The 26241-nt window shown below is 42.5% G+C and overlaps 4 protein-coding genes across 4 annotated transcripts; all 4 read right to left on the reverse strand.

Annotated features, from left to right (window-relative positions):
- Positions 1-8222: 8222 nt before the first annotated feature.
- On the reverse strand, positions 8223-10883 carry LOC105010205 (type-2 ice-structuring protein-like). Its single transcript, XM_029118717.1, has 7 exons — positions 10814-10883; positions 10460-10500; positions 10211-10288; positions 9667-9755; positions 9394-9534; positions 8733-8826; positions 8223-8381 (listed from the first exon to the last, which is right to left on the reverse strand). Exons 2-7 carry the CDS (start codon positions 10491-10493, stop codon positions 8305-8307), a joined length of 513 nt encoding a protein of 170 aa, XP_028974550.1. The 5' UTR covers positions 10494-10500; positions 10814-10883; the 3' UTR covers positions 8223-8304.
- Positions 10884-14683: 3800 nt separating this feature from the next.
- Positions 14684-16373, reverse strand: LOC114830332 (galactose-specific lectin nattectin-like). The gene is made up of 5 exons (XM_029117879.2): positions 15862-16373; positions 15654-15742; positions 15384-15530; positions 15203-15296; positions 14684-15120 (listed from the first exon to the last, which is right to left on the reverse strand). The coding sequence occupies exons 1-5, from the start codon at positions 15920-15922 to the stop codon at positions 14984-14986; spliced, it is 528 nt and encodes a 175-aa protein (XP_028973712.2). The 5' UTR covers positions 15923-16373; the 3' UTR covers positions 14684-14983.
- A 1078-nt stretch (positions 16374-17451) lies between these two features.
- On the reverse strand, positions 17452-20367 carry LOC106024071 (type-2 ice-structuring protein-like). Its single transcript, XM_029117886.2, has 7 exons — positions 20298-20367; positions 19946-19986; positions 19697-19774; positions 19079-19167; positions 18813-18953; positions 18152-18245; positions 17452-17801 (listed from the first exon to the last, which is right to left on the reverse strand). The coding sequence occupies exons 2-7, from the start codon at positions 19977-19979 to the stop codon at positions 17725-17727; spliced, it is 513 nt and encodes a 170-aa protein (XP_028973719.2). The 5' UTR covers positions 19980-19986; positions 20298-20367; the 3' UTR covers positions 17452-17724.
- Positions 20368-21805: 1438 nt separating this feature from the next.
- Positions 21806-25984, reverse strand: LOC106023994 (galactose-specific lectin nattectin-like). Its single transcript, XM_029117872.2, has 6 exons — positions 25914-25984; positions 25425-25694; positions 25165-25259; positions 23963-24097; positions 22759-22870; positions 21806-21912 (listed from the first exon to the last, which is right to left on the reverse strand). The coding sequence occupies exons 1-6, from the start codon at positions 25978-25980 to the stop codon at positions 21845-21847; spliced, it is 747 nt and encodes a 248-aa protein (XP_028973705.2). The 5' UTR covers positions 25981-25984; the 3' UTR covers positions 21806-21844.
- Between the last annotated feature and the right edge of the window lie 257 nt (positions 25985-26241).

Here is a 26241-nt window from a genome sequence, read left to right on the forward strand (position 1 = left end):
CCTGCCTCATGTGGCCAGAGTGTGTAGGCAGTTCCTGGATGACAAAGGCATTTGAGCATCAGTGTATCTGTGCATCCAAGTACCACTCCCAAGTAGCGCCACAGACTGTCCAGGAGTGCACTGATGCCCTCATCCAGGTCTGGGAGGAGATCCCCCAGGACAAATGGACACAGGACACATGAAGAACTGTCTCCAAATCCTAAAAGAATGGGTTTCTGTAACGAGGACGCGCGTGGAAGACGCGCGCCAACCCCGCAACGTGGTTTTCGGCGTGCGTCATCGCCGGCCTTCTAACCACGCCGCTCCTCCTCCCACGGCACTGTCATGTCTTGTTATTGCACACACCTGGTGTCCATTCCCTCATTAGGTTGCCTATATTAGTTCCTGTGTTTCTGGGTGTCTCTGTGTGGTATTGTTCTATGTTTGATGTATTGTACTGTGCGATCAGAAGAACACGTTATCCGTTTGTTTTGCTCTTTGATGCTTTCTTTCTTTTGGTTACTGTACGGATTGTGTTCAGTTGTTCTCCTTGAACTGGAATTATTTATTTACTTCTATAAAGTTATCATGTACTACAACTCCTGCTTTTGGCTCCTTCTCCCTGCACACCACCACAACATCATTACAGTTTCAATATGGCAATGGCCCTGAGCTGGAAAAGCTACCTCTACCTGAGGACACCATCCGCCGTCTCATCAGGAGCATGCTCAGATATTGTCGGGAGTGCATACAGGCACGCGGGGGGGGCATTGTGATGGCAATTCCATCGATTAGTACTCTTAAAGGAGTAAAGACAGAGACAAAATTCTCTTGCACAATTTAATAGTTTATTTGCAAATAGAGAGACGCATCAAACGCTTACCGAATAATCATCTGTGGAGTCTCTAACTTAATACATGACAATCATCAGTACTTATAGTGGAAAAAGGGGTGTGGTAAGATGCTGCCCATCTGTCTTGTCAATAAAACACATTCCCTGTGTTCTGCCAATACCTACGCTTCACACAAGGGGCAGGCTGTCCTCCCCCACATGGGTAACCTCTTGAACTCTAAAGAGCTCTTACAGTATCCAGACAGACAATAGATGCCCTGATGAGTTATACAGATTAATGTGTAACCTTATAATCTGCCCATACCAGTCAATGATGCCCCCTAGGCAAATACCAGATCCCCCTCTCCTACATTCCTTTTCTCATGCAAACATGGAGACTGTGATGGCAATTTCTAAAATCCAAATAGTCCTATGAAAATGGTAGGTAAGACAGGAGAAATCAATTGCGCAATAAACGGTTTTAATCTTGCTTGCAAGGAGAAAGTATGCAGGTTACAAAGTAACAGTGAATAGTTTCTAAATAAAAACATCATTTCGACAGTATTTATTACATAGGAAAAAGGGGTGTGGTAAGATGCTGCCATCTGTTTCATGTCAATCAAACACCTTTCCCTTTGTTCTATCACACAAGTCAAATGCTATCTTCCCCCACCTTATCCTTCCTGCCATAATGTTTACTGTAGTGTTTACCCAAAGGGGCCAACTGACCTTACTCCCCCCAAGGACCACATTCCTGAGGAACAAAAGACTGATACCCTTCTTCTAGGCAGGAGGACATGGCCCAAATACCTGTTAATCCTCTGATATTATGAAGACGTGTGTCAAAATAAAAGTAAAGATCTACATATCAGCCAAATGGAAAGACAGACATTTCTCAAATGTACCTTAGTTCAAAATTACCATAACAAGACTCAGTACCTTTAACTAGTAACCCATTTATACATGTATAGGACCAAGTATACATCAGTTCAAGAATTTCCACAACACCATACACACTACTGAGTCACATTATGAGTTGGTGTGATGAAATTCACGCCAGTTGGAACAGCCTGTGATTTTAATTGTTTACTTAGATTTTCGGTGTGAGTTCGAATCCAGTCCTCAATCGGTTGGTGATTTTGGTTTCCAATGACTGAATTACAGAATGTACAGTAAAGATTTTAATCTTTAATATATTTCATTCATCGAGACCCAATGTGTAATTTAGGTGTTCCCATAATTATTTGAACAGTGTATTTAGCATGCTGTAAGCAAATATGGTTTCCACTGATAACTCATAAAATTTGCATTTCATCTAGTTTATTTAGGCCTGTAGGTTTTTAAAATATAAATTAAAGTTCAGGGACAGTTGTAACATTGCGTTACAAACGTCCCAGTATCACCAACCATGTTTTTACCCGCCTGGCTTATTTTGCCTGACTGCTAGTTTGACATTTCTATTTAGTCATTTCTATTTGTAACTTACAAAACAGTGATTCTAATAATATTTTTTGGATTCCTAGATATTTGATCTCACGACAAGATCCAAAAAATACATCTGATAGAAAAGTGACATTTTGACCTAAAATAAACTATTTTGCTGGTAACTTTCTCTGGGAGTTTCAAATATGGCTTCTTTTTTTGTAAGCAAGAAGACAATCCAACTGAGCATGTGCAGAGTGAGTGTAATCACTCTAGCTTGTTTCTAATTGTAGGAAATTCAAGGTGTTACAACCGTCTCATGTTACAACTGTCCCTGGTCTCACCTATGTCTGCATCAGCAACAGAAAACAAGGTGAATTGATCGACACTGCCCCTTTTTGATGTTTGTCACGTGTGATAGGATTTTTGCTTTCGCTTCTGTACTATGAAGGTCAGTCTCCCTGCCAGAACAGGGAGATAAAGGTAGTTTGACCTTGCATGAATGGTTAATACTATCTACCCTCATAGCTGTGAAATAAACCTCAACAGAACTCTTGACTCAGAACAATCTTTTCCAGTAATATTCAAATTCCAGTACAATGGAATCATGGAAGGGGATATGAAACACATGCATGGAACCAGAACACTAGAATCATAGAAGGGGATATGAAACACATGCATGGAACCAGAACACTAGAATCATAGAGTATACTCAAAGCCAGCATGGCCAAGCAGCTCAATGGTTTTCACATGCCCACACGCACACAACCCAAAGAAATACATTTCCACGCCCTACTGCTATTGAAATGCAATGAGCACACAATGAAAATACAAACGTGTATTTAATGATATAGCACATTTAGTCTTCCATACCACATAGGTACATGTTTGGAACATGAACACCAAATTAACATTCTATTTCTACCCCCAGACAGACATAGTGTTACATATCAGATGATTCCTCTGGGTCAGTGGGAGGGGCCAAAGCTCTCGCGTCATCTTGTAAGGTACTCAGGTGTGTTTCAGCTGACCCTGCCCCAAGAAGAAAGCCAGGAAGTCCAGCATGCCTCTAAAGATCGAGAAGGAAGTGATGGGTGCAGCTGAGTGCAGAGTTTGTCATGTGGTTGTGTGGTTAAACTAAATAGACCAGGACTGTAAACCAATGTCTGATGCCTAATATTGGATTTTCAAAGCATACCTACCTGGATGCGGAGAACAATGCATAGAAATGAACAGGTATTGGGTGAAGCCTGTTTATGTTGGACATGTTATTTCTGTTGTCACTTTCTGCTTTTAGTTCCCTGTTCATCTGCTATGAGGACAGTCAAAATGGCTGCCAGTTCCTCCATTATGACATAATTGACCTGAGTCAGATTCTTCTTTATCTTCATCATCTTCCGCTTATCCAGGTCGCGGGGGCAGCAGTCTAAGCAGGGATGCCCAGACTTCCGTCTCCCCAGACACTTCCTCTAGCTCTTCCGGGGGGACATCGAGGCGTTCCCAGGCCAGCCGGGAGACATAGTTCCTCCAGCGTGTCCTAGGTCTTCCCCGGGGTCTCCTCCCGGTGGGACGGGACCGGAACACCTTCCCAGGAAGGCATTCCGGAGGCATCCGAAACAGATGCCCAAGCCACCTCAGCTGACCCCTCTCGATGTGGAGGAGCAGCGGCTCTACTCTGAGCTCCTCCCGGTTGACCGAGCTTCTCACCCTATCTCTAAGGGATCGCCCAACCACCCTGCGGAGAAAGCTCATTTCGGCCGCCTGTATCCGGAATCTTGTCCTTTCGGTCATGACCCAAAGCTCATGACCATAGGTGAGAGTAGGAACGTAGATTGACCGGTAAATCTTCACCACGACAGACCGATACATCGACCGCATTATTGCAGAAGCTGCACCGATCCTTCTGTCAATCTCCCGTTCCATCCTTCCCTCACTAGTGAACAAGACCCCTAGATACTTAAACTCCTCCACTTGAGGCAGGCACTCTCCACCAACCTGAAGTGGGCAAGCCACCCTTTTCCGATTGAGGACCATGGTCTCGGATTTGGAGGTACTGATTCTCATCCCTACTGCTTCACACTCAGCTGCAAACCGTCCCATTGCATTCTGAAGGTCCTGGTTTGGAGGGGCCAACACGACAACATCATCCGCAAAAAGCAGAGACGAAATCGTGTGGTCCCCAAACATGATGGCCCAAACCCTCCGGCCCATGGCTGCGCCTAGAGATTCTGTCCATAAAAATTACGAACAGAACCGGTGACAAAGGGCAGCCCTGCCGGAGTCCAACATGCACTGGGAACAAGTCTGACTTACTGCCGGCCATGCGGACCAAGCTCCTGCTTCGGTCATACAGGGACCTGACAGCCCTTAGCAAAGGACCCAGGACCCCATATTCCCGAAGCACTCTCCACAGGATGCCACAGTCGAATGCCTTCTCCAAATCCACAAAACACATGTGGATTGGTTGGGCAAACTCCCATGAACCCTCCAACACCCCGTAGAGGGTATAGAGCTGGTCCAGTGTTCCACGGCCCGGACGAAAACCACACTGTTCCTCCTGAATCCGAGGTTCTACTATCGGCCGTATTCTCCTCTCCAGAACCCTTGCATAGACTTTCCCGGGGAGGCTGAGAAGTGTGATCCCCCAATAGCTGGAACACACCCTCCGGTCCCCCTTCTTAAAAAGAGGGACCACCACCCCGGTCTGCCATCCCAGAGGCACTGTCCCCGACAGGTTTTATGTATTTTTATTCTGATTACGGACCAGAAACCATGTCACAATTTAAATATTTTATTTACTTTGTATAAACTGTATTTGTGAATACAGGTGGTTCTGATTTACCACAGCCATGACAAATGAATCTAGATCTGTCAAAATAAAGATGAAATAAAATAAGTTATGTACATTTTGGTTGTGTGTAAAAAGCTGGTAATACGTTACATGGCTTCCAACTGGTCACTATGATTTGGATTCATAATGTGTTCTGGCAGATTATTTTCCTAGTTAAACATGCTTATGAATTTGTTTTCGTCACTATGTCCACACCACGGCCTAGAGAGTCATCCAGTTTATCAAGGATGTGACAGTGTTCACACTGCTTTTCCTTAACCAGTAACACCTCCACCTGTGTGTGGTTCTGGGTTTATTACATGACTAGTAGTCAGAAGTACAGCACAAGATAAGACATTCAATTTCAGTCAAGAGTAAAATATTTAATCAAAGGTAATGTGAACACATTTTGCAATGGGTTTCAGACAACAAGGCTAATTTAATTTACATTGTGTGTTCTGACTCAGTCACAATAGATACAACTAGCGGTAGACATCTTGACATTCATGGACGTTGGAACATCATTACTATGACAGAGGCCTGAGTTGAGAAGTGAGTCTGTTTAGCCTGTTAGATATCAGACAGGACCGTTACACAGCCTCAGTGTTGCTGTAGATGAAGGGCTCAGATCAAAGTAGATTGACAGTTCATAGTACTCAGCTAAACAAATCTGTACAACTAATTATTACATGTTAGAACATTCCATTGCTAAACCAATTTAACAGGGACGTGGGATCTCTTGTAGAACTATGTTCTGGTCTGTTTTGGCAGAGCGATGGATGGTGTTGGTGGATGGCCTCTGGGAACCATTGTGGAGAAACCAAAGGCTGAAACAAGAACACCAACTACAAACAATAAATACCAGCACCTAGTGAACTGAAATTAAAGGAAGGATTTCCATGTTTACCTTCTAGGGTAAGACTGTATGCTGACATCATGGACTCATGTTTAACTGCACGTCTGAAGTCAGATGTTGACATGTCTGTCCACTGGAATTCCATCTGGAAAAATCATTTTAATTAAGGAATATTCATTTAGACAACCTCAATCTAGGAATGAAGAGTCCAAGGATTGGTCAAGAACAAACCTCGAAAAACAAGCCAACATCATGACCCCCGATCCAGGTGATGCCAAGGTCACTGCCAGTGTGACTCCTTATCATGGATAACAGGAAGCGCTCCTCTGCCAGGCTGTGGATTGAGGCGAGGTTTCCCCCCAGCTTCAAACAGTTGTCCTGAAGAAGGAGACATTCATGGTGAGGAGGACAACACCATTCCCTCAACAGTACCTAAGTGTGCCAACATTCCTCATCTGAAAGGAGATCTGCAGGAGAACCCAAATAGGGTATATAACCTACCAGGGAGACACTAGAGACATATTTAAGTATTTTAATGATGTTAATATAACACCATCTTCCTCAATCTCCATCCTGGGGACACCAAGTGGGTCACCACAGGCTTCAGATTTGGCGAACACCGACTTATAATGTTAACATGTCACCAAAACCTCCAGAAATACATGATTCACAAACACACAAGCCCCCATTTAGCACCCAACTACTGATCAGAGCTGCACATGACCAGTAACACTACTCCCTAGGGACCCCAATCAGAAGTAGTGTACTACATAAGGAACAGGGTTCACAGAATAGTAATGGATGAACAGATATTAACATCTCACCTTCTGAATTCCTCAGATGTCGTCTCACTTCTTCATTAAAGCATGCGATTGGCTACTTAATTTCCCTTTAGGTATTACCATGAATCTATCTGGGGTACCCTGGGATATGACCGTGTCATCAGGTCAGTGAATCTATCTGGGGTACCCTGGGATATGACTGTGTCATCAGGTCAGTGAATATATTGGGGTACCCTGGGATATGACCGTGTCATCAGGTCAGTGAATATATTGGGGTACCCTGGGATATGACCGTGTCATCAGGTCAGTGAATATATTGGGGTACCCTGGGATATGACCGTGTCATCAGGTCAGTGAATATATTGGGGTACCCTGGGAAATAACAGGGTCATCAGGTCAGTGAATATATTGGGGTACCCTGGGAAATAACAGGGTCATCAGGTCAGTGAATATATTGGGGTACCCTGGGAAATAACAGGGTCATCAGGTCAGTGAATATATTGGGGTACCCTGGGAAATAACAGGGTCATCAGGTCAGTGAATATATTGGGGTACCCTGGGAAATAACAGGGTCATCAGGTCAGTGAATATATTGGGGTACCCTGGGAAATAACAGGGTCATCAGGTCAGTGAATATATTGGGGTACCCTGGGAAATAACAGGGTCATCAGGTCAGCGCTGGGTGGAGGACATGAGGGACTAGTCAGTCAATAGACCAGCACTGTTGCATGATGTGTTCGTTAACTAGAAATTAGTGTTTCAGAGTAGCTTCAAGTCTCTTGGTCCCCAGTAGACAGTCTACCACATTGGATTTATAATTTATTATACAATTATAAAGTTTAAGACATTTTCATCCATATTGGATGAAGCATTGAGGAATTACATTTTATAAAATCCTGACAAACAATGCCAAGGTTTCTTCCTAGATTTTGATGTTATTCTGAGCCAGTTTGTATTAACTCTTGTCTATATACATTTGATTTAAAAAATACAAGGTAATTTGGGACAATTGGCTAAGAGCACAGTTGTTTATTAGGCTGGGTACCAGGCCTCTCTTCTTTTTTTATTCCAGGCTTTGCATTTAGTCCTGGTTGTAAGGCAAGCTGGACATGAGGTAGATACTGGATACATTCAGAGACATGTAAATCAACCATTTCACACAAATTACAGGTGAGCTCTGAATTTTAACCCATATGTTTAATACATCAGAATGGGGGTCCTGTTGGATAAATAAGGATCAGTTTATGATTTATGGGGTCACAGGTAAGACAGTCCTGAGTTGTGGTTTTAGGAACTCTCATCTCTTAAAAATTAAGTTTCAAAGTGAATTTGTGGTGGCCTAGCGTTTCTCTTAGGGGTCTCACAGGAATGTAATGAACTATTCAATCCTGGGGTTTATAGTTCATCCAGCCCTACCAACCAGCTGTTATTAGAACCATGAGTCTGTTCTTGTTCATACAAACACCATCTAGTCAAGAGAACCTTCAATAACATGTTTCAACCACTAGTTTGAGACAATACTTGTGGGTTTCGCATAATATGCTTTAATAGATTAATACAGCAGTTACAGTGCAACCAAAAAGATCTGGACCAACGCGTTTGCTCAATGGTTCTGGCAGAGGGATGGATGGCGTCTGTGGCAGGGTGCGGGGAACCACAGGGGAGACCCGGCAGCAGGTTCTGAGGACACAAGATGAAATATGGAGTGGTTAGACACCTCACTGCTGCCCCCTAGTGAGTGGAGGTTGTCCATCCATCAGGTTCAGCCAACAGCAGCTCCTCTTCCTTCCTTAGTGAAGGAGCAGGATTCCTGAACCTTTCCCCAGCTGTCCCATGTGTTACCTGAAACCCTGAACTGTTCTGAGAATTAGACAATCAGGTGCCATTTCAGGGTTAAAGTAATGGTTTAAGAAAGTGTCTATGTACAGTAGAACAATTAAGTACTAGATGAAGGTCAGGGGGAAAGTGTCAACGTTTCTTTTACAGCAAATAAGCAGAGATTCACACTGCATCATGCATTTCCATGGTTACCTTCCAGGGTCAGACAGAAGGGGGAGGGGCCAGGTCCCTGGGCCAGTTTATGTCTGTACACCGGCGCCGACGCGTCGGTCCACTGGAATTCCACCTGACCAGAACACAAGGTCATTAACCACTCCTCAATCTAGGAATGAGTGTGTAGTCTGTATAAGGACTAGTTAAGACAGTTACCGTGGTCTAATTCAGTGTTATTCAACTCTGCTCCTGCATGTTTTAAGTCTCTCCCTGCCCTCCCATACCTGGTGTAGACCATCAAGGACATGATAATGAGCTGATCATTTGAAACATGTGAGACCAGGGAGAGATCTAAAACATGCAGGGATCTGTGCCCCCAGGAGCAGGGTTGAAAAACACGGGTCTAATTCACTCTTACAGTGGATTCCCCAGATCTTTGGCTGTTTGTGATCACAGGACTCAACCTGACCTCTGTTGAATGGACCTTCTGTTCAATCTGAAAATTTGTTGTTAAAGCTAAATGTAGAAAGACAGTAAAAATAGGTCTGAAAAGGTTGGCTTGAGGTGTTGAAGTATTTCAACATTCTTGGGGGAACAGGCTACCAGCAAAAGGTGACACCAATTCTGGGACAAAGCTGTTTGGGGAAATCCAGTACAAACAGTCAAACCACATAGATGACCTGCCCTTTTAAGAACCAACCTCATGTAAATAACCAGCCACATGACCCCCAATCCAAGTGATGCCTGCATCACTACCAGTGAGACTCATGGATAACAGGAAGCGCTCCTCTGCCAGGCTGTGGATGGAGGCCAGGTTTCCTCCCAGCTGAAGACAGTTATTCTGAATGGGTGACAGAAAGACAAGCCCGGTCATGGAGAAAACATGCCAAAAAATTATAGTTTGCAGTAAAAACAGAACATTCTTCACTCTGAAAAGGACACCATTAGCCATAAGGGCCAGTGTTCTACATACCAAGGCATCAGACCAGCTCAATGGATTTCTGACATACTGGAAGCAGTGGGGTCCATTTGCCTTCCAGCCACCTGGACAGGAGGGTAGAGCTGCCAGGAAAGGAAGAACAGGTCACATGTTAACACTGCACACTGGTTTCATACAGAGAGCCTGACACTGCACAAGGCTTTCATACAGAGAGCCTGACACTGCACAAGGCTTTCATACAGAGAGCCTGACACTGCACAAGGCTTTCATACAGAGAGCCTGACACTGCACAAGGCTTTCATACAGAGAGCCTGACACTGTACAAGGGTTTCAAGCGGAGTGCTGCCCAGTTGACCATTTAGTTGAGGTAGCTCTGGAAGAGTTCAGATACTTCTGGAACAACTGGCAGTCCAAGGGGGACCAGTCAGGTTGGTTCATGTCTGATCCTTTTCCACACAATTTGAAATGGGTCTGCTGTCTGACGTCGGCCGGAGGTTATGGCCTTTTGTCGGCATCATGTGTAAGCAGCTTCCTTACCATGACTCACGTTAAAGGAAGAATTTCAACAGGACCTCACCTGGGTCACTTCCAGCCACTGGGTCAGTGTTCTGCAACCCACAGCTGATACAGGATCCTTGGGTCAGAGGGCTGAAGACTGATGCATTTGGACAGACCAGAACCAAATTGGTTGAACGGATAATGAAGGTATTGCAACAGTTACACTGAAATATGCTGGGAAAAGGATTAAGAAACCACTATAAACTGTCCAGACACCCAGACCGAAACTAAACACCTCCTACTGAAGGAGAGGAAATGTCACACTTACCAGCACTGAGGAGCAGAACAGTCAACATCGCCATAGTTACCCTGAAGGACAAGGAACAATAAATCCAGAGCACCAACTGAGATCATGTGTGGAAATGTCAAACCTCTACTGGACACCAAACTAATCAGTTTAGGTACATGTGTTTTCTGTCTGAAGAGGTGGGAGTAGTGACACAGCTGGTGGTGATGACATGGGATTTAAGTTTCTGACCAGGCCATGTCACTAGTGTGCACCTTATTTAAATGTTAGCAATTTACAGGTTTTAAACAGAAGTCTCAAAGGTTCCAAAAACATCAGTTGCCTCTCACTACAACTCACATGTTTAGATCAGTTGAACACAGGTTGAGCACTCACCTTCTGTAGTCTTTATATTCTGTGTCACTTTGTTTAAGATCTTCACTGACTAGCAGAACTCATCTTCTCCTGTCTGTCCTGTTTTAAAGACCTGTCACAGGTGTGTTGAATGTCCTTGATTACTGGTCAGGCTTTATCCCAGGTACTCCTGATAGTCTCGTTAACTGATTAATTAAATGATCTGATTGCATACCTTCAAATTCTCTCAGTTGTTTTAATTGGAAAGACAGAAAGAAATGCTTTATTAAAAGTAAACCTTTTGCATTAACCACCTCCATTAAGAGAACCTCACTCTCTTAATGCTGCCTTGTAACCAGCGCTTGACATTAATGTTTCTGCTCACCAGCCACTGTGGCTAGTGGTTTTCCAAAGTTACTAGCCACTCAGCATTTTCACTAGCCACCGTTTTGTTTTTGGGGAATTACGTTTTATTTGATAAAATGTTACTATGGTGTGCTACATCTTAGCCTGTCATGTTCACTGGTTCAGTCACTATTAATCAAAGGTGGTACCCCACTCTACCGGACAACCTCTCTGTGAAATACTTTATATAATGTGGCTACACACTTGAAAAGGACAACTATTATAGTGTTAAATCTGCCCTGTTGTCCATGTCCACTTGAGCAGCTAATGCACCCTACAATGTCCTCCCTAATATCAACCAAAATATGCAAGCAATACATTTATTATTAACATAACCTAGAACTATTAACATGTTATTCAAAAAGAAATATGAAATCACCCATCAGCTTTATAATTAATCGCAATCAATAATATCGTCTATTTTTGTTATGCTATGTTCTTGTTAATATAGACTTGCATGAAAAAACGAAACAGAGCTGGATTTATAAGTTTTTATAAGTTTTATAAGTTTTCTCCTCATCCTTGCCACATCGTTAATGTCCCTCCACTTCATTCAGCTCTACTAGGCTCTGCTGCTGTCGCTGTTCCAGCGTCTTCACGTTCATATATTTATATTGTTAGTAACTTAAATATGTTAATTATATATATTTTTTCTATATATATTGCATATATAGCCTAATGTTTTTGGTGATACCGTAATCTGGCGGTCTTTTCCCCAGTCATCTTCGTTTGTCTCGCGATCTCTCTATAAAAACAAATCTGTAATTTTTGGCTACTAAAAGACACCTGAAAAGTTTTTATTTTTATTATGTGGATTAGATGTAGTTTGAGGTCATTAAGTTTAAATGGAATATTTTAACATGCTTGGGTGTAAAAGAAAACTACGATCCACCTGTTTTTCCGACATTACTCATCCCCGATGTCTGGACCCGTGTTGTCCTGTATGCAGGTTGCCAGATTTCATTGCCCATAAACTGCATTCTGCTGCAGACTCTTCCCAGTGGCCCCCAAGCAAATGTGTGTCATTGGGGTTTTGTAATTGTAGTTAAGAAGAGACCATATTGTAGATTGTGGCTTTATTGAAAATTATCCCACATCCTGAAAGCCTGTTAAAATGATATTATAACACATTTCTTATTTCATTAAATCTGTATTTACTTATACTGATGAGGATGTAATTAGTTTATCCAGGTTATGTTATATTGGATTTTACTATACTCACAATGTATGAAAAACTCTCTAAAAATGTTTGAATAAAAAATTTTATGTAATCAAATATTATTTCAATTGTGTGACATACGTTGTTTCTGGTTCATAATAGGAATTAGATTACATAGAACAGGTCAACATGTCAAGGATGACCTGTTTCTCTCTGCTCCCATTGACTCATTCCTCCCCTCGTCCTCCATCACTACAACACAGAGAATAACATGTGAACCAGTCTATGCTCATTGTTCCTGATCAACACTCAACCATTTGGTGAATAAACTATATGTATTTTCAATCAATCAAATGTATTTATAAAGCCCTTTTTAAATCAGCACTTGCCACAAAGTGCTTTTACAAAACATCCAGCCTTAAACCCCAAGGAGCAAACAACAACAGTGTTGGAGCACAGTGGCTTGAAAAAACTCCCTAAAAGAAACTTAGGAATAAACTTAGAGAGGAACCAGGCTCCAAGGGGTGACCAGTCCTCTTCTGGCTGTGCCGGGTGAACATTTGAAGAGTACAAATTGAAGTAATTAATAAATGCATGTGGGCTGTGTCCAGAGCAGTGATTCTGTTGCATTCTGTTGCATTAAAGGGGCAGGTTTCGATGGCAAAATCCTTCCCGTCACGTCACGAAAAAAATAATAATCAAAACATTTTGTTAGACAACGCACAAATAATTTGTCAGTGTACAAAACAGTTCTTATGGGAATTCAGTGCATTGAGTTCTTTACTGCATGTGATTTGAGGAACACAGAGCTCACTGTCATAGTAGTCAGAGCCACAAATACACTCATTGCAGATGAGGTTAAGGTTAGGTTATTTAATAAACAGACGAATCTGATGTGCACTGGCACAAGCAAAATGTACAAAGAATTGGTAGGACTAGTATACAAATACTTTAGTGACTAGGCACATTAATACATTTTGAGCGTGGCATGGTTGTTGGTGCCAGACGGGCCGGTCTGAGTATTTCACATTCTGCTCAGTTACTGGGATTTTCACGCACAACCATTTCTAGGGTTTACAAAGAATGGTGTGAAAAGGGAAAAACATCCAGTATGCGGCTGTCCTGTGGGCGAAAATGCCTTGTTGATGCTAGAGGTCAGAGGAGAATGGGCCGACTGATTCAAGCTGATAGAAGAGCAACTTTGACTGAAATAACCACTCGTTACAACCGAGGTATGCAGCAAAGCATTTGTGAAGCCACAACACACACAACCTTTCACTAAAGATTAAGGATTCTGGCATTAATTATGCTACAGAAAACATTTCCCAAGTTACTACTAAAGAGATGTCTCAATAGTTATTTGGGTCAAACTTTTAATCACTTTTGAATATATGTGTAATAAAGATTTGGCTCCAGATCTCAGGGCAGTCACAAACACTCACTACCAGGTTAAAGAGCCTGACAATATCTTCTCTAAGCTCAGGACTATTGTTTTTAAGCCTTTCTGTTTGACTCCTGTTTGGCCCACTGGCTTTACCACTCCTGAGGTCCATCAGATTATCACGTTGTTCAGTCATATAATTGTCCAGTTAATTGCATAATTTTTCTTTTATTGCTAATTCTGACAGTTTTAATTGTTTTATTACCAATATTTTGGGCGGGGTAATGTTATTTTCCTGTGAGTGTTTCGAAATGCTGTTTCCAGATATTGCCATCTTTGTTTGGGAGCTCCTTTTCCCCTCCAGAGATATCTAACTACATTTAGTTATACATTTAAATAATATTTAGTTATCTAATCACAGTGGTCACTGTGTCTCTCTCAATGTGTGTGTCTTTTTTTCTGTCTCCTTTTGTCTCAGACTCTCCCTGTCCCTTTTTCATTCATTTACATCGTCACTCCTGAACACTTTGTAAGGTACAGCAAGAAAGTATAAATGAACATCCCTCCTACATGTTCTGGTACACTTGGCTAAGGGTCCGTTGGCTAATTTACATTAAACTGATAGGTGATATCTCAGCGTGACAGTCCGGCATTGTTTTCTGTGTTGAATCAAGTGTAAAATGTTAACCTTTATTTTGACAAGAATATTGGCCAAGTGGTACCTTATATTGCATAGTGTTCTACTTCTGGTTAGATAAAACACTACAACATAGTGAATATGCAGAAAAGCGTTAAGAACTGACTGCTTCAATGATACAATCAAAATAGAAAATGTATAACCTGCATTTTTATGATCAAGTTCAGTAAAATAAGTACATCCTATAGAGGTGGATAGAAGACCAATAACTTGATTCAGTAAAGTAGAAATCATAGAGTTGGATATAGAACACATACATAGAACCAGAGATCTAGAATATATAGAGTTAACTCAAAGCCATCATGAACAAGCAACTCCCTTGAGAGGATAGTAGCAATGAGTTCTGAGGTAAAAATGCACACAATGAAAATACAAATGTGTGTTAAATGTAGTACATTGTCTTCCATAACACATAGGGAGAGGTTTGTGACCAAGAACACTATGAACTTTGTATTTCTACCACCAGATGGACAGTGGTACTCTATGGGAATAGTGTGGTCCTCAAGCCCATTTTAAATCTGAAAGTATTTAAATCTGTTCAACCAATATAAGACCATCTGATATTACATGTTAAATTATTCCAATAAGGCAGTGTAACAGGGACGTGTGATCTCTTGTAGAACTATGTTCTGGTCTGTTTTGGCAGAGCGATGGATGGTGTCGATGGCTGGCCTCTGGGAACCATTGTGGAGAACCACCAGCTGGTTCTGAGGACAGACCAAGAACACCAACTAAAAACAATACCAGCACCTAGTGAACTGAAGTTGAAGGAAGCATTTCCATGGTTACCTTCTAGGGTAAGGCCGTACACTGACATCATGGACTCACGTCGAACTTCAGGTCTGAAGTCAGATGTTGACATGTCAGTCCACTGGAATTCCATCTGCAAAAATCATTTTAATTAAGGAATCCTCATTTAGACAACCTCAATCAAGGAATGAAGAGTCCAAGTGATTGATCAAGAACAGACCTCGGAAAACAAGCCAACATCATGACGCCCGATCCAGGTGATGCCAAGGTCACTGCCAGTGTGACTCCTTATCATGGATAACAGGAAGCGCTCCTCTGCCAGGCTGTGGATGGAGGCCAGGTTTCCCCCAAGCTTTAAACAGTTGTCCTAAAGCAGGAGACAATCATGGTGAGGAGGACAACAACATTCCATCAACAGTATCCAAGTGTGCCAACATTCCTCATCTGAAAGGAGATCTGCAGGAGAAACCAAAGAGGGTATAGAACCTACCAGGGCTTCGGACCAGTTCATTGGAGCACTGAAATACTGGAAGCAGATTGACTGATGGGCCTTCCAGCCATGTTGACAGGAGACATGAGCTGCCAGGGCAGAGGTCAAAAGTCATACACACACCTATGGCTCAGAGAGACTCCACCCAATTGGTCACAGCAGGCCCTGAAAGGAGTGAGGTCAGAGCAGGTGTGTGGTAGACACTCACCTGTAGAGACATGGCCCAGAACACAGGCTGACCATAGAAACAGAATGGTCAACATCACCATGGTGATTAGTTCCTGACAGAACAGAGGTGTTGGTTGAGTCTGAACTGTTGGAACATGTGAAGTTCTGGGTCTTTGGGAGACATTAGGGACACATTGAAGTATGTTACTGGTGTTAATATAACACCATCTTCCTCAAACTCCATCCTGGGGGCACCAAGTTGGTCACCTCAGGCTTCAGATTGGCTGAACACTGACCTCTGATTTTAATATGTCACCGAAACCTCCAGAAATACATGATTTACAAACACACAAGCCCCTGTTTAACACCCAACTACCGATCAGAGCTGCACACGACCAGGGACACTACTCCCTAGGGACCCCAATCAGAAGTAGTGTACTACATAAGGAATAGGGTTCACAGTTGGGAAGCAGGCAGGAATAGTCATTGAAGACCAGACATTAGCCTCTCAACTTCTGAATTCCTCAGATGTCATGTCACTTCTTTAAAGATCTTCACTGACTAGCAGAATTCTTCCTCTCCCGTCTGTCCTGTTTTAAAGACCGGTCACTGGTGGGATGAATGTCCTTGATTACAGGTCAGGCTTTATTCCAGGTGCTCCTGCTTGACTGATTAATTAAAGGATGTGATTGGCTACTTATTTTCCCTAGGTATTACCATGAATCTATCTGGGGTACCCTGGGATATGACCGTGTCATCAGGTCAGTGAATCTATTTGGGGTACCCTGGGATATGACCATGTCATCAGATCAGTGAATATATTGGGGCTACCCTGGATATAACAGGGTCATCAGGTTAGTGAACATATAGAGGTACCCTGGATACAAGGGCCCAGTCAGTCAATAGAAAATAGACCAGCGCTGTAGCGTGATGTGTTTCTCAAAATTAAAGGGTTTCAGAGTAGCTTCAAGTCTCTTGGTGCCCAGTAGAGTCTGTCACATTGGATTGAAATTATACAAAGTTTTTAGAGTTTAAGATATATTCATCCATATTGAAGCATTGAGGAATTACATTTTATAAAATCCTGACATCCAATGCCAAGGTTTCATCCCAATTTGTTGTTCTTAGCCAATTTGTACCAGAGCAGTGAAGTCTAGTGTTGATTCCAGGCTTGCATTTAGTGCTGGTTGTAAGGCAAGCTGGACATGAGGTAGATAATGCATTCAGAGACATGTAAATCAACCATTTCACACAAATTACAGGTGAGCTCCGGGTTTTAACCCATATAAAACCACCAGTTTAATACATCAGAATGGGGGTCCTGTTGGATAAATAAGGATCAGTTTATGATTTATGGGGTCACAGGTAAGACTGTCATGAGTTGTGGTTTTAGGAACTCAAAACTTTTGTCTCCTAAACATTGAGTTTCACAGTGAATTTGTGGTGGCCTAGCATTTCCCTTAGTGGTCTTACAGGAATGTAATGAACTATTCAATCCTGGGGTTTGTAGTTCATCCAGCCCTACCAACCAGCTGTTATTAGAACCATGAGTCTGTTCTTGTTAATACAAACACCATCTAGTCAAGAGAACCTTCAATACCATGTTTCAACCACTAGTTTGAGACAATACTTGTGGGTTTCACAAAATATGCTTTAATAGATGAATACAGCCTGATGTCACAATACTGGAGTTCAGTTAAGTAGACACAAATGATGGAAGTCACACAGGATCACATTAGAGACCAGGGCTTAGTTCAAACCATGCTGATAAAAGGCACCCTTGTATTGTAGAGGTGTGATATTACTAAAACATTGATTGTATTTACTACATCCTGAATGGAAACATTCACCTGGATAAAGCAGTTACAGTGCAACCAAAAAGATCTGGACCAGCGTGTTTTGCTCAATGGTTCTGGCAGAGGGACGGATGGCGTCTGTGGCAGGGTGCGGGGAACCACTGGGGAGACCCGGCAGCAGGTTCTGAGGACACAAGATGAAATAAGGAGTGGTTAGACACCTCACTGCTGCCCCCTAGTGAGTGGAGGTTGTCCATCCATCAGGTTCAACCAACAGCAGCTCCTCTTCCTTCTTAGTGAAGGAGCAGGATTCCTGAACCTTTCCCCGGCTGTCCCATGTGTTACCTGAAACCCTGAACTGTTCTGAGAATTAGACAATCAGGTGCCATTTCAGGGTTAAAGTAATGGTTTAAGAAAGTGTCTATGTACAGTAGAACAATTAAGTACTAGCTGAAGATCAGGGGGAAAGTGTCAACATTTCTTTTAAAGCAAATAAGCAGAGATTCACACTGCATCATGCATTTCCATGGTTACCTTCCAGGGTCACACAGAAGGGGGAGGGGCCAGGTCCCTGGGCCAGTTTATGTCTGTACACCGGCGCCGACGTGTCGGTCCAATTGAATTCCACCTGACCGGAACACAAGGTCATTAACCACTCCTCAATCTAGGAATGAGTGTGTAGTCTGTATTAGGACTAGTTAAGACAGTTACCGTGGTCTAATTCAGTGTTATTCAACCCTGCTCCTGAATGTTTTAAGTCTCTCCCTGCCCTCACATACCTGGTGTAGACCATCAAGGACATGATAATGAGCTGATCATTTGAAACATGAGACCAGGGAGATCTAAAACATGCAGGGATCTGTGCCCCCAGGAGCAGGGTTGAAAAACACTGGTCTAATTCACTCTTACAGTGGATTCCCCAGATCTTTGGCTGTTTGTGATCACAGAGGACTCAACCTGACCTCTGTTGAATGGACCTTCTGTTTAATCTGAAAATTTTTTGTTAAAGCTTAATGTAGAAAGACAGTAAAAATAGGTCTGAAAAGGTTGGCTTGAGGTGTTGAAGTATTTCAACATTCTTGGGGGAACAGGCTACCAGCAAAAGGTGACACCAATTCTGGGACAAAGCTGTTTGGGGAAATCCAGTACAAACAAACAGTCAAATCACAGATGACCTGCCCCTTTAAGAACCAACCTCATGTAAATAACCAGCCACATGACCCCCAATCCAAGTGATGCCTGCATCACTACCAGTGAGACTCATGGATAACAGGAAGCGCTCTTCTGCCAGGCTGTGGATGGAGGCCAGGTTTCCTCCCAGCTGAAGACAGTTATTCTGAATGGGTGACAGAAAGACAAGCCCGGTCATGGAGAAAACACTCCAAAAAATTATAGTTTGCAGTAAAAACAGAACATTCTTCACTCTGAAAAGGACACCATAAGGGCCAGTGTTCAGCATACCAAGGCATCAGACCAGCTCAATGGATTTCTGACATACTGGAAGCAGTGGGGTCCATTTGCCTTCCAGCCATCTGGACAGGAGGGTGGAGCTGCCAGGAAAGGAAGAACGGGTCACATGTTACCAGTGCTGGATTATACAGAGAGCCTGACACTGCACAAGGGTTTCATACAGAGAGCCTGACACTGCACAAGGGTTTCATACAGAGAGCCTGACACTGCACAAGGGTTTCATACAGAGAGCCTGACACTGCACAAGGGTTTCATACAGAGAGCCTGACACTGCACAAGGGTTTCATACAGAGAGCCTGACACTGCACAAGGGTTTCATACAGAGAGCCTGACACTGTACAAGGGTTTCAAGTTGAGGTAGCTCAACTAAATGTTGAGCTACCTCAACATTTAGTTGAGGTAGCTCTGGAAGAGTTCAGATACATCTGGAACAACTGGCAGTCCAAGGGGGACCAGTCAGGTTGGTTCATGTCTGATCCTTTTCCACACCATTTCAAATGGTTCTGCTGTCTGACGTCTGCCGGAGGTTATGGCCTTTTGTCGGCATTACGTGTAAGCAGCTTCCTTACCATGACTCACGTCAAAGGAAGAATTTCAACAGGACCTCACCTGGGTCACTTCCAGCCACTGGGTCAGTGTTCTGCAACCCACAGCTGATACAGGATCCTTGGGTCAGAGGGCTGAAGACTGATGCATTTGGACAGACCAGAACCAAATTGGTTGAATGGATAATGAAGGTATTGCAACAGTTACACTGAAATATGCTGGGAAAAGTATTAAGAAACCACTATAAACTGTCCAGACACCCAGACTGACACTAAACACCTCCTACTGAAGGAGAGGAAACATCACACTTACCAGCACTGAGGAGCAGAACAGTCAACATCGCCATAGTTACCCTGAAGGACAAGGAACAATAAATCCAGAGCACCAACTGAGATCATGTGTGGAAATGTCAAACCTCTACTGGACACCAAACTAATCAGTTTAGGTACATGTGTTTTCTGTCTGAAGAGGTGGGAGCAGTGACACAGCTGGTGGTGATGACATGGGATTTACATTTCTGACCAGGCCATGTCACTAGTGTGCACCTTATTTAAATGTTAGCAATTTACAGGTTTTAAACAGAAGTCTCAAAGGTTCCAAAAACATCAGTTGCCTCACTACAACTCACATGTTTAGATCAGTTGAACACAGGTTGAGCACTCACCTTCTGTAGTCTTTATTGTCTGTGTCACTTTGTTTAAGATCTTCACTGACTAGCAGAATTAATCTTCTCCTGTCTGTCCTGTTTTAAAGACCTGTCACAGGTGTGTTGAATGTCCTTGATTACTGGTCAGGCTTTATCCCAGGTACCCCTGCTTGTCTCATTAACTGATTAGTTAAATGATCTGATTGCATACCTTCAAATTCTCTCGGTTGTTTTAATTGGAAAGACAGAAAGAAATGCTTTATTAAAAGTAAACCTTTTGCATTAACCACCTCCATTAGGAGAACCTCACTCTCTTAATGCTGCCTTGTAACCAGCGCTTGACATTAATGTTTCTGCTCAACAGCCACTGTGGCTAGTGGTTTTCCAAAGTTACTAGCCACTCAGCATTTTCACTAGCCACCATTTTGTTGTTGGGGAATTACGTTTTATTTGATAAAATGTTACTATGGTGTGCTACATCTTAGCCTGTCTTGTTCACTGGTTCAGTCACTATTAGGCAAAGGTGGTACCCCACTCTACCAGACACCCCTCTGTGAAATACTTTATATAATGTGGCTACACTCTTGAAAAAGACAACTATTATAGTGTTAAATCTGCCCTGTTGTCCATGTCCACTTGAGCAGCTAATGCACACTACAATGTCCTCCCTAAAATCAACTAATATATGCAAGCAATGTATTTATTCTTAACATAAGCTAGAACTATTAACATGTTATTCAAAAAGAAATATGAAATCACCTATCAGCTTTATAATTAATCGCAATCAATAATATCGTCTATTTTTGTTATGCTATGTTCTTGTTAATATAGACTTGCATGACCTGCTTTGATCTCACTGAGAAACACTGATTGGTTGATGGACATTTGTAGACAAATGATGGTGTTCAAGAAGCACTATCTATTCATTAATAGATAATACATACATAATAATACTATTTATATAATATTTAACCAGAAATGCTGCTATGTCAGCAGGAGGGATAGGTCAGAGTTCAGGGGTCACACAGGCATTTCCCACTAGTAAATACCAGTTAGAGATGAATAGAGCTATGTGGACACACCTGGTAGACCTATGCTGATACACCTGGTTTACCAATGATTATACTCAATTTTAATTGGCAGACATCTTTCAGGACACTGACTGAGATCTGACTGATCAATAATGGGTCTAAAAAAAGTCAAGTGCTATACATGAAGTCATACATAAGTTAAACTAATAGGCCCGCCCTCTTCCCTGAGCCCGCCTTCTTCCCTGAGCCCACACTCTTCCCTGAGGCCCGCCCTCTTCCCTGAGGCCCGCCCTCTTCCCTGAGGCCCGCCCTCTTCCCTGAGGCCCGCCCTCTTCCCTGAGGCCCGCCCTCTTCCCTGAGGCCCGCCCTCTTCCCTGAGGCCCGCCCTCTTCCCTGAGGCCCCCAAGCAAATGTGTGTCATTGGGGTTTTGTCATTGTAGTTAAGAAGAGACCATATTGTAGATTGTGGCTTTATTGAAAATTATCCCACATCCTGAAAACCTCTTCAAGGTCTTATCTCCCAAATTGTAGAAATCACAGCTTTCTGGAACACAGGAAAGGGAACTTATGCCAACAGGCAGCGTCATTCTTGCCACGGTCAGCTGGAAAAGAGCAAAACCAAGAATTATGTTTCATATTCGTTCTTTTTTCTTTTGGGGCTTAATTTTCCCTCTTTCTTTGCTGGTAGTTGATCCCTATAGTGTTTTTATATTTTTGAGAAAATGTATTGTCATTTTCCTGACATTGCCTTTCATAGACTACAATAAAAGATACAAATATGTCAAAGCTATAAAGTTACAAATGCTGCAAAAGATTTGTAAACTACTCATGACATCACAAACATATTCAGGATAACATCTTAGCAGAACACATTTTTATTTATTTCTATTGTGCAATAAGTCTATGTTTTTATTACAGTGTTAATAAAAAAATATATATACAGTGGATAAAAATATATAAAAAGAATCAGAGTAAAAACATTATCCATAATGAGAAACATTTTGAAGTGTTTCGGAACATTTCATGACATGACCTGCTTAAACACAATTTCATATTGCGTTGTTGTCTATGCAAGAAGCTGATGACAGCAACACAACTTCCTTTGTAAATCAACATTATACAGCTACAGAAAAAATTAAGAGACCACTGCACCTTTTTCTTTCCAAAATAGTTGAAAAGGAAGGTTTTGAGTGAGGAACAGAAGCGTTCAATTTGCATTGGTCTCTTAATTTTAACCCTTCTGTTCCTCACTCAAAACCTTCATTTTCAAATGTTTGGAAAGGAAAGAAAAAAGTGCAGTCTCTTTTTTCCATAGATGTATGAAAACCCTTCTGAGAATTTCCTACAAGATCACAATAAGTGAAATTAAGGCCACATTTAAAAACTTTTAAGATTTATTTTACAACTATCAACATGATGGACTCATATCAAGAGGGAAAACATCCTACCTCCATAGTTAATCTCCATGCAGTTCTCCCTGTTGTTGAAATTAGAGGGCTGCCCCCGACTCCAGTTCTGGTATGAAAACTTGGAACCGTCACTCCACAACCAAACCCCCTCCTAGAGACACAGACAGATACTCAACACTACTGTAGTTAGACAGACCCTCCAGGAGACACAGACAGATACTCAACACTACTGTAGTTAGACCGACCCTCCTGGAGACACAGACAGATACTCAACACTACTGTAGTTAGACAGACCCTCCAGGAGACACAGACAGATACTCAACACTACTGTAGTTAGACAGACCCTCCTAGAGACAGACAGATACTCAACACTACTGTAGTTAGACAGACCCTCCTAGAGACAAAGACAGATACTCAACACTACTGTAGTTAGACCGACCCTCCTGGAGACACAGACAGATACTCAACACTACTGTAATTAGACAGACCCTCCTAGAGACACAGACAGATACTCAACACTACTGTAATTAGACAGACCCTCCTGGAGACACAGACAGATACTCAACACTACTGTAATTAGACAGACCCTCCTAGAGACACAGACAGATACTCAACACTACTGTAATTAGACAGACCCTCCTGGAGACACAGACAGATACTCAACACTACTGTAGTTAGACCGACCCTCCTGGAGACACAGACAGATACTCAACACTACTGTAGTTAGACAGACCCTCCTGGAGACACAGACAGATACTCAACACTACTGTAGTTAGACAGACCCTCCTGGAGACACAGACAGATACTCAACACTACTGTAGTTAGACAGACCCTCCTGGAGACACAGACAGATACTCAACACTACTGTAATTAGACAGACCCTCCTGGAGACACAGACAGATACTCAACACTACTGTAGTTAGACAGACCCTCCTGGAGACACAGACAGATACTCAACACTACTGTAGTTAGACTGACCCTCCTGGAGACACAGACAGATGCTCAACACTACTGTAGTTAGACTGACCCTCCTGGAGACACAGACAGATACTCAACACTACTGTAGTTGGACAGACCCATCTCAAGACACAGACAGATGCTCAACACTACTGTAGTTAGATATAAAACCAGCATATAAAACAGGCTTGCATTGGTGAGGCTCTATTGTGAATGTATTAAACATTTTATTACTGAAGAAAAAATGCATATAATATGTATGACGTGAGAAAGACAGAGTCCTCACCTGGACGGCATCGTTCCCTCCAACCCAGGTTCGCTGGTCTTTCTTGCCGCTCTTCTCAATGACGGACAGAAGGAAATGATACTGGTGAGGTCCGTGTACTGAAGCCAGGTTTCCACCTAAGAGCAGACAGTTCCTCTGGAGGGAGAGATAGAGAGAGACAGACATCACAATGTTTGAACTGACTTTTTAGTTTTGTAACTCTGTTGACCGCCAACTAAACCCATTGACCACAGATTAAACCTACTGACCACCGACTAATCCCATTGACTACAGATGAAACGTACTGAATCCATTGACCACAGATTAAACCTAACATGACCTTACATGGACACTAGATTACCACCCGAGTCCAGTTTCATAAATTCTCTCTCTGGTCTATCTCACTGGTCTATCTCCCTGTGCTATCTATGTGTAATAGGATTACATGCTTAAAAACTGGACAGAAAGATAAAAGGATTATCTTGAATGGGGACTGTTCTATTAATTCTCTTTCTATGCATGCAGTTATCATCCAGCAAGTGGAATCCAGGCAGACAACTTTGAAAAAACGCTGGTTGCCAATCTCTCCTCAAACTCCTTCAAAGCCAAAGGACTAGAACATTCTGTCGGACACCATGACTGTCCTCCCAACAACTTTACTGATGTTCAAACCCTTCAATGCAGAGCTCCCTTCCTTCCTTCCAAAGAATAAATGAAATATGACAGAACTCAAACTACAACACATATATGGTAATATGGTAATATGGTAATAACCGTTGTTTTAGTTTTTCAGGGAGGGGGGTGTATCCATTCTAAAATATGGGGTTTTGGTGAAACAAAACCCTGCTGTACTATTTTTCTGATTCTGAGGTACACACAACAACCTCAAATAATTATGCAATAGGTTATGTGTAATAACAACAGGGTAGATTTCTATGTTAGTGAGTCACACCAAAGACTGGAAGGCACTGCTGGAAAGACAAGACTCCCAGCTTTCAGCAGACACCCTGGTTTCCCAGATAGGGCCTACCGTTCTCATATCACACTGCATTTTATTTAGTAACATAGGTACCCTAGATATTGGGTACAAAGTTAAACCATCAATACTACAACAAATCAACCAAAGGCCCGATCTCAAAGTAGGTATTTGAATCACGCTACTCCTCCCTATTGCCAGTGTCGGTGCTGGTTTTAAACGTGTGTTAAAGGCAACAGACAGGTACCTCGGCGTGGTGCCATGAAGCTTTGAAGGGGATGTAGTGGTAGCAGTGAGTCCCGTGTCCGTGCCAGCCGTGCGGACACACTCTGTAAGGATGCTCTGGAGAGGGAAGAGATCACGTCAGTCATCCGCATGAATTCCCGCGTTGCAGCCGTTACGTTACTAAGGAGACCAGTAAAGCTCTGAATGTGTTATTTAAAAAAAAAAATTAAGTCAACAAAATTTTCACATTTTCCGTAGGTTTCAGGGAGCAGGAAGTATTACCTATTCGCAAGTGCCGTATCAGCTTCTCCATTATTCTTCTCTCGTCATCTCTCTCCTCGCTACTCCAGGACATTAGTTTCTCCTCGCTGCTCCCGTCACGACGGTGGAAGTATCTTTCTTTGCTCCACCAACCAGGCCGGTGAATGTATCGTTCTCTGGCTCCCCAACCAGGCCGGTGAATGTGTCGTTCTCTGGCTCCCCAACCAGGCCGGTGAATGTATTTCTCCTCGCTACTCTGATCAAGTCTCGCGCCCATCCATTCACCTGAGCCTATGACAACACAGATAATAATGAAGAGATAATGACAGGTGCGTTATTTAAACAATACTTAGCCCGTTAAAAAAACAATTTTGGAAATTCAGTGGTAGCCATAACCAGGAACTGGCTCCAGTGGCGATTAAACCAACACCTATTGATTCAAAGCTGTGGTCAAGGTCACTAGGTAATTGTTACGGTTGTACATTTTTAAGTATGAACAGATCAACAAACCTCTGAGCAAACCCCAACCATCTCGGTGATTCCAGAAACGATGATTATTCCTATGGCCCCAGTTCATCAAATTGTGCCGATTATTCAAGCCAAGATGATGGTTGTGATGGTTATGAATTAAATGTCGTCTCCGATTTGTTTTCACAAGACCTGTCGAACCAATAGGTTTAGATGCTGGGATCAGCAAATTATTTGAGGGTTCTGCAAATATAGTGACCTTAATAAAGATACAACATTTGTATCTTTATTTGTTTAACTATCAAGAGAAAAACGGAAGGCTTTGAGGTAGCTACATAGATATATGAAATAGATCTAGAGATGAGGCCTC

The sequence above is a fragment of the Esox lucius genome, chromosome 24, assembly GCF_011004845.1.
Source record: "Esox lucius isolate fEsoLuc1 chromosome 24, fEsoLuc1.pri, whole genome shotgun sequence".
NCBI classification, from domain to species: Eukaryota; Metazoa; Chordata; class Actinopteri; order Esociformes; family Esocidae; genus Esox; species Esox lucius.

Excerpts from the sequence above, each read along its gene's own strand:
- LOC105010205 (XM_029118717.1), bottom strand. The coding sequence starts at position 10,493 with ATGGCGATGTTGACTGTTCTGCTCCTCAGTGCTG. Across the intron at positions 9,756-10,210 it reads AGTGGCTGGAAGTGACCCAG|CTCTACCCTCCTGTCCAGGT; the intron begins GTGAGGTCCTGT and ends CTTTCCTGGCAG. Across the intron at positions 8,382-8,732 it reads CTTCTGTCTGACCCTGGAAG|AACCTGCTGCCGGGTCTCCC; the intron begins GTAACCATGGAA and ends TTGTGTCCTCAG.
- LOC114830332 (XM_029117879.2), bottom strand. The coding sequence starts at position 15,922 with ATGGTGATGTTGACCATTCTGTTTCTATGGTCAGCCTGTGTTCTGGGC. Across the intron at positions 15,297-15,383 it reads ATGTTGGCTTGTTTTCCGAG|ATGGAATTCCAGTGGACTGA; the intron begins GTCTGTTCTTGA and ends TGATTTTTGCAG. Across the intron at positions 15,121-15,202 it reads GTACGGCCTTACCCTAGAAG|AACCAGCTGGTGGTTCTCCA; the intron begins GTAACCATGGAA and ends GTCTGTCCTCAG.
- LOC106024071 (XM_029117886.2), bottom strand. The coding sequence starts at position 19,979 with ATGGCGATGTTGACTGTTCTGCTCCTCAGTGCTG. Across the intron at positions 19,775-19,945 it reads TGTTCTGCTCCTCAGTGCTG|TCTTCAGCCCTCTGACCCAA; the intron begins GTAAGTGTGATG and ends CAAATGCATCAG. Across the intron at positions 18,954-19,078 it reads TGAGCTGGTCTGATGCCTTG|AATAACTGTCTTCAGCTGGG; the intron begins GTATGCTGAACA and ends TCACCCATTCAG.
- LOC106023994 (XM_029117872.2), bottom strand. The coding sequence starts at position 25,980 with ATGAACTGGGGCCATAGGAATAATCATCGTTTCTGGAATCACCGAGAT. Across the intron at positions 25,260-25,424 it reads GATACGGCACTTGCGAATAG|AGCATCCTTACAGAGTGTGT; the intron begins GTAATACTTCCT and ends TTCCCTCTCCAG. Across the intron at positions 22,871-23,962 it reads GAGGGAACGATGCCGTCCAG|GAGGGGGTTTGGTTGTGGAG; the intron begins GTGAGGACTCTG and ends CTGTGTCTCTAG.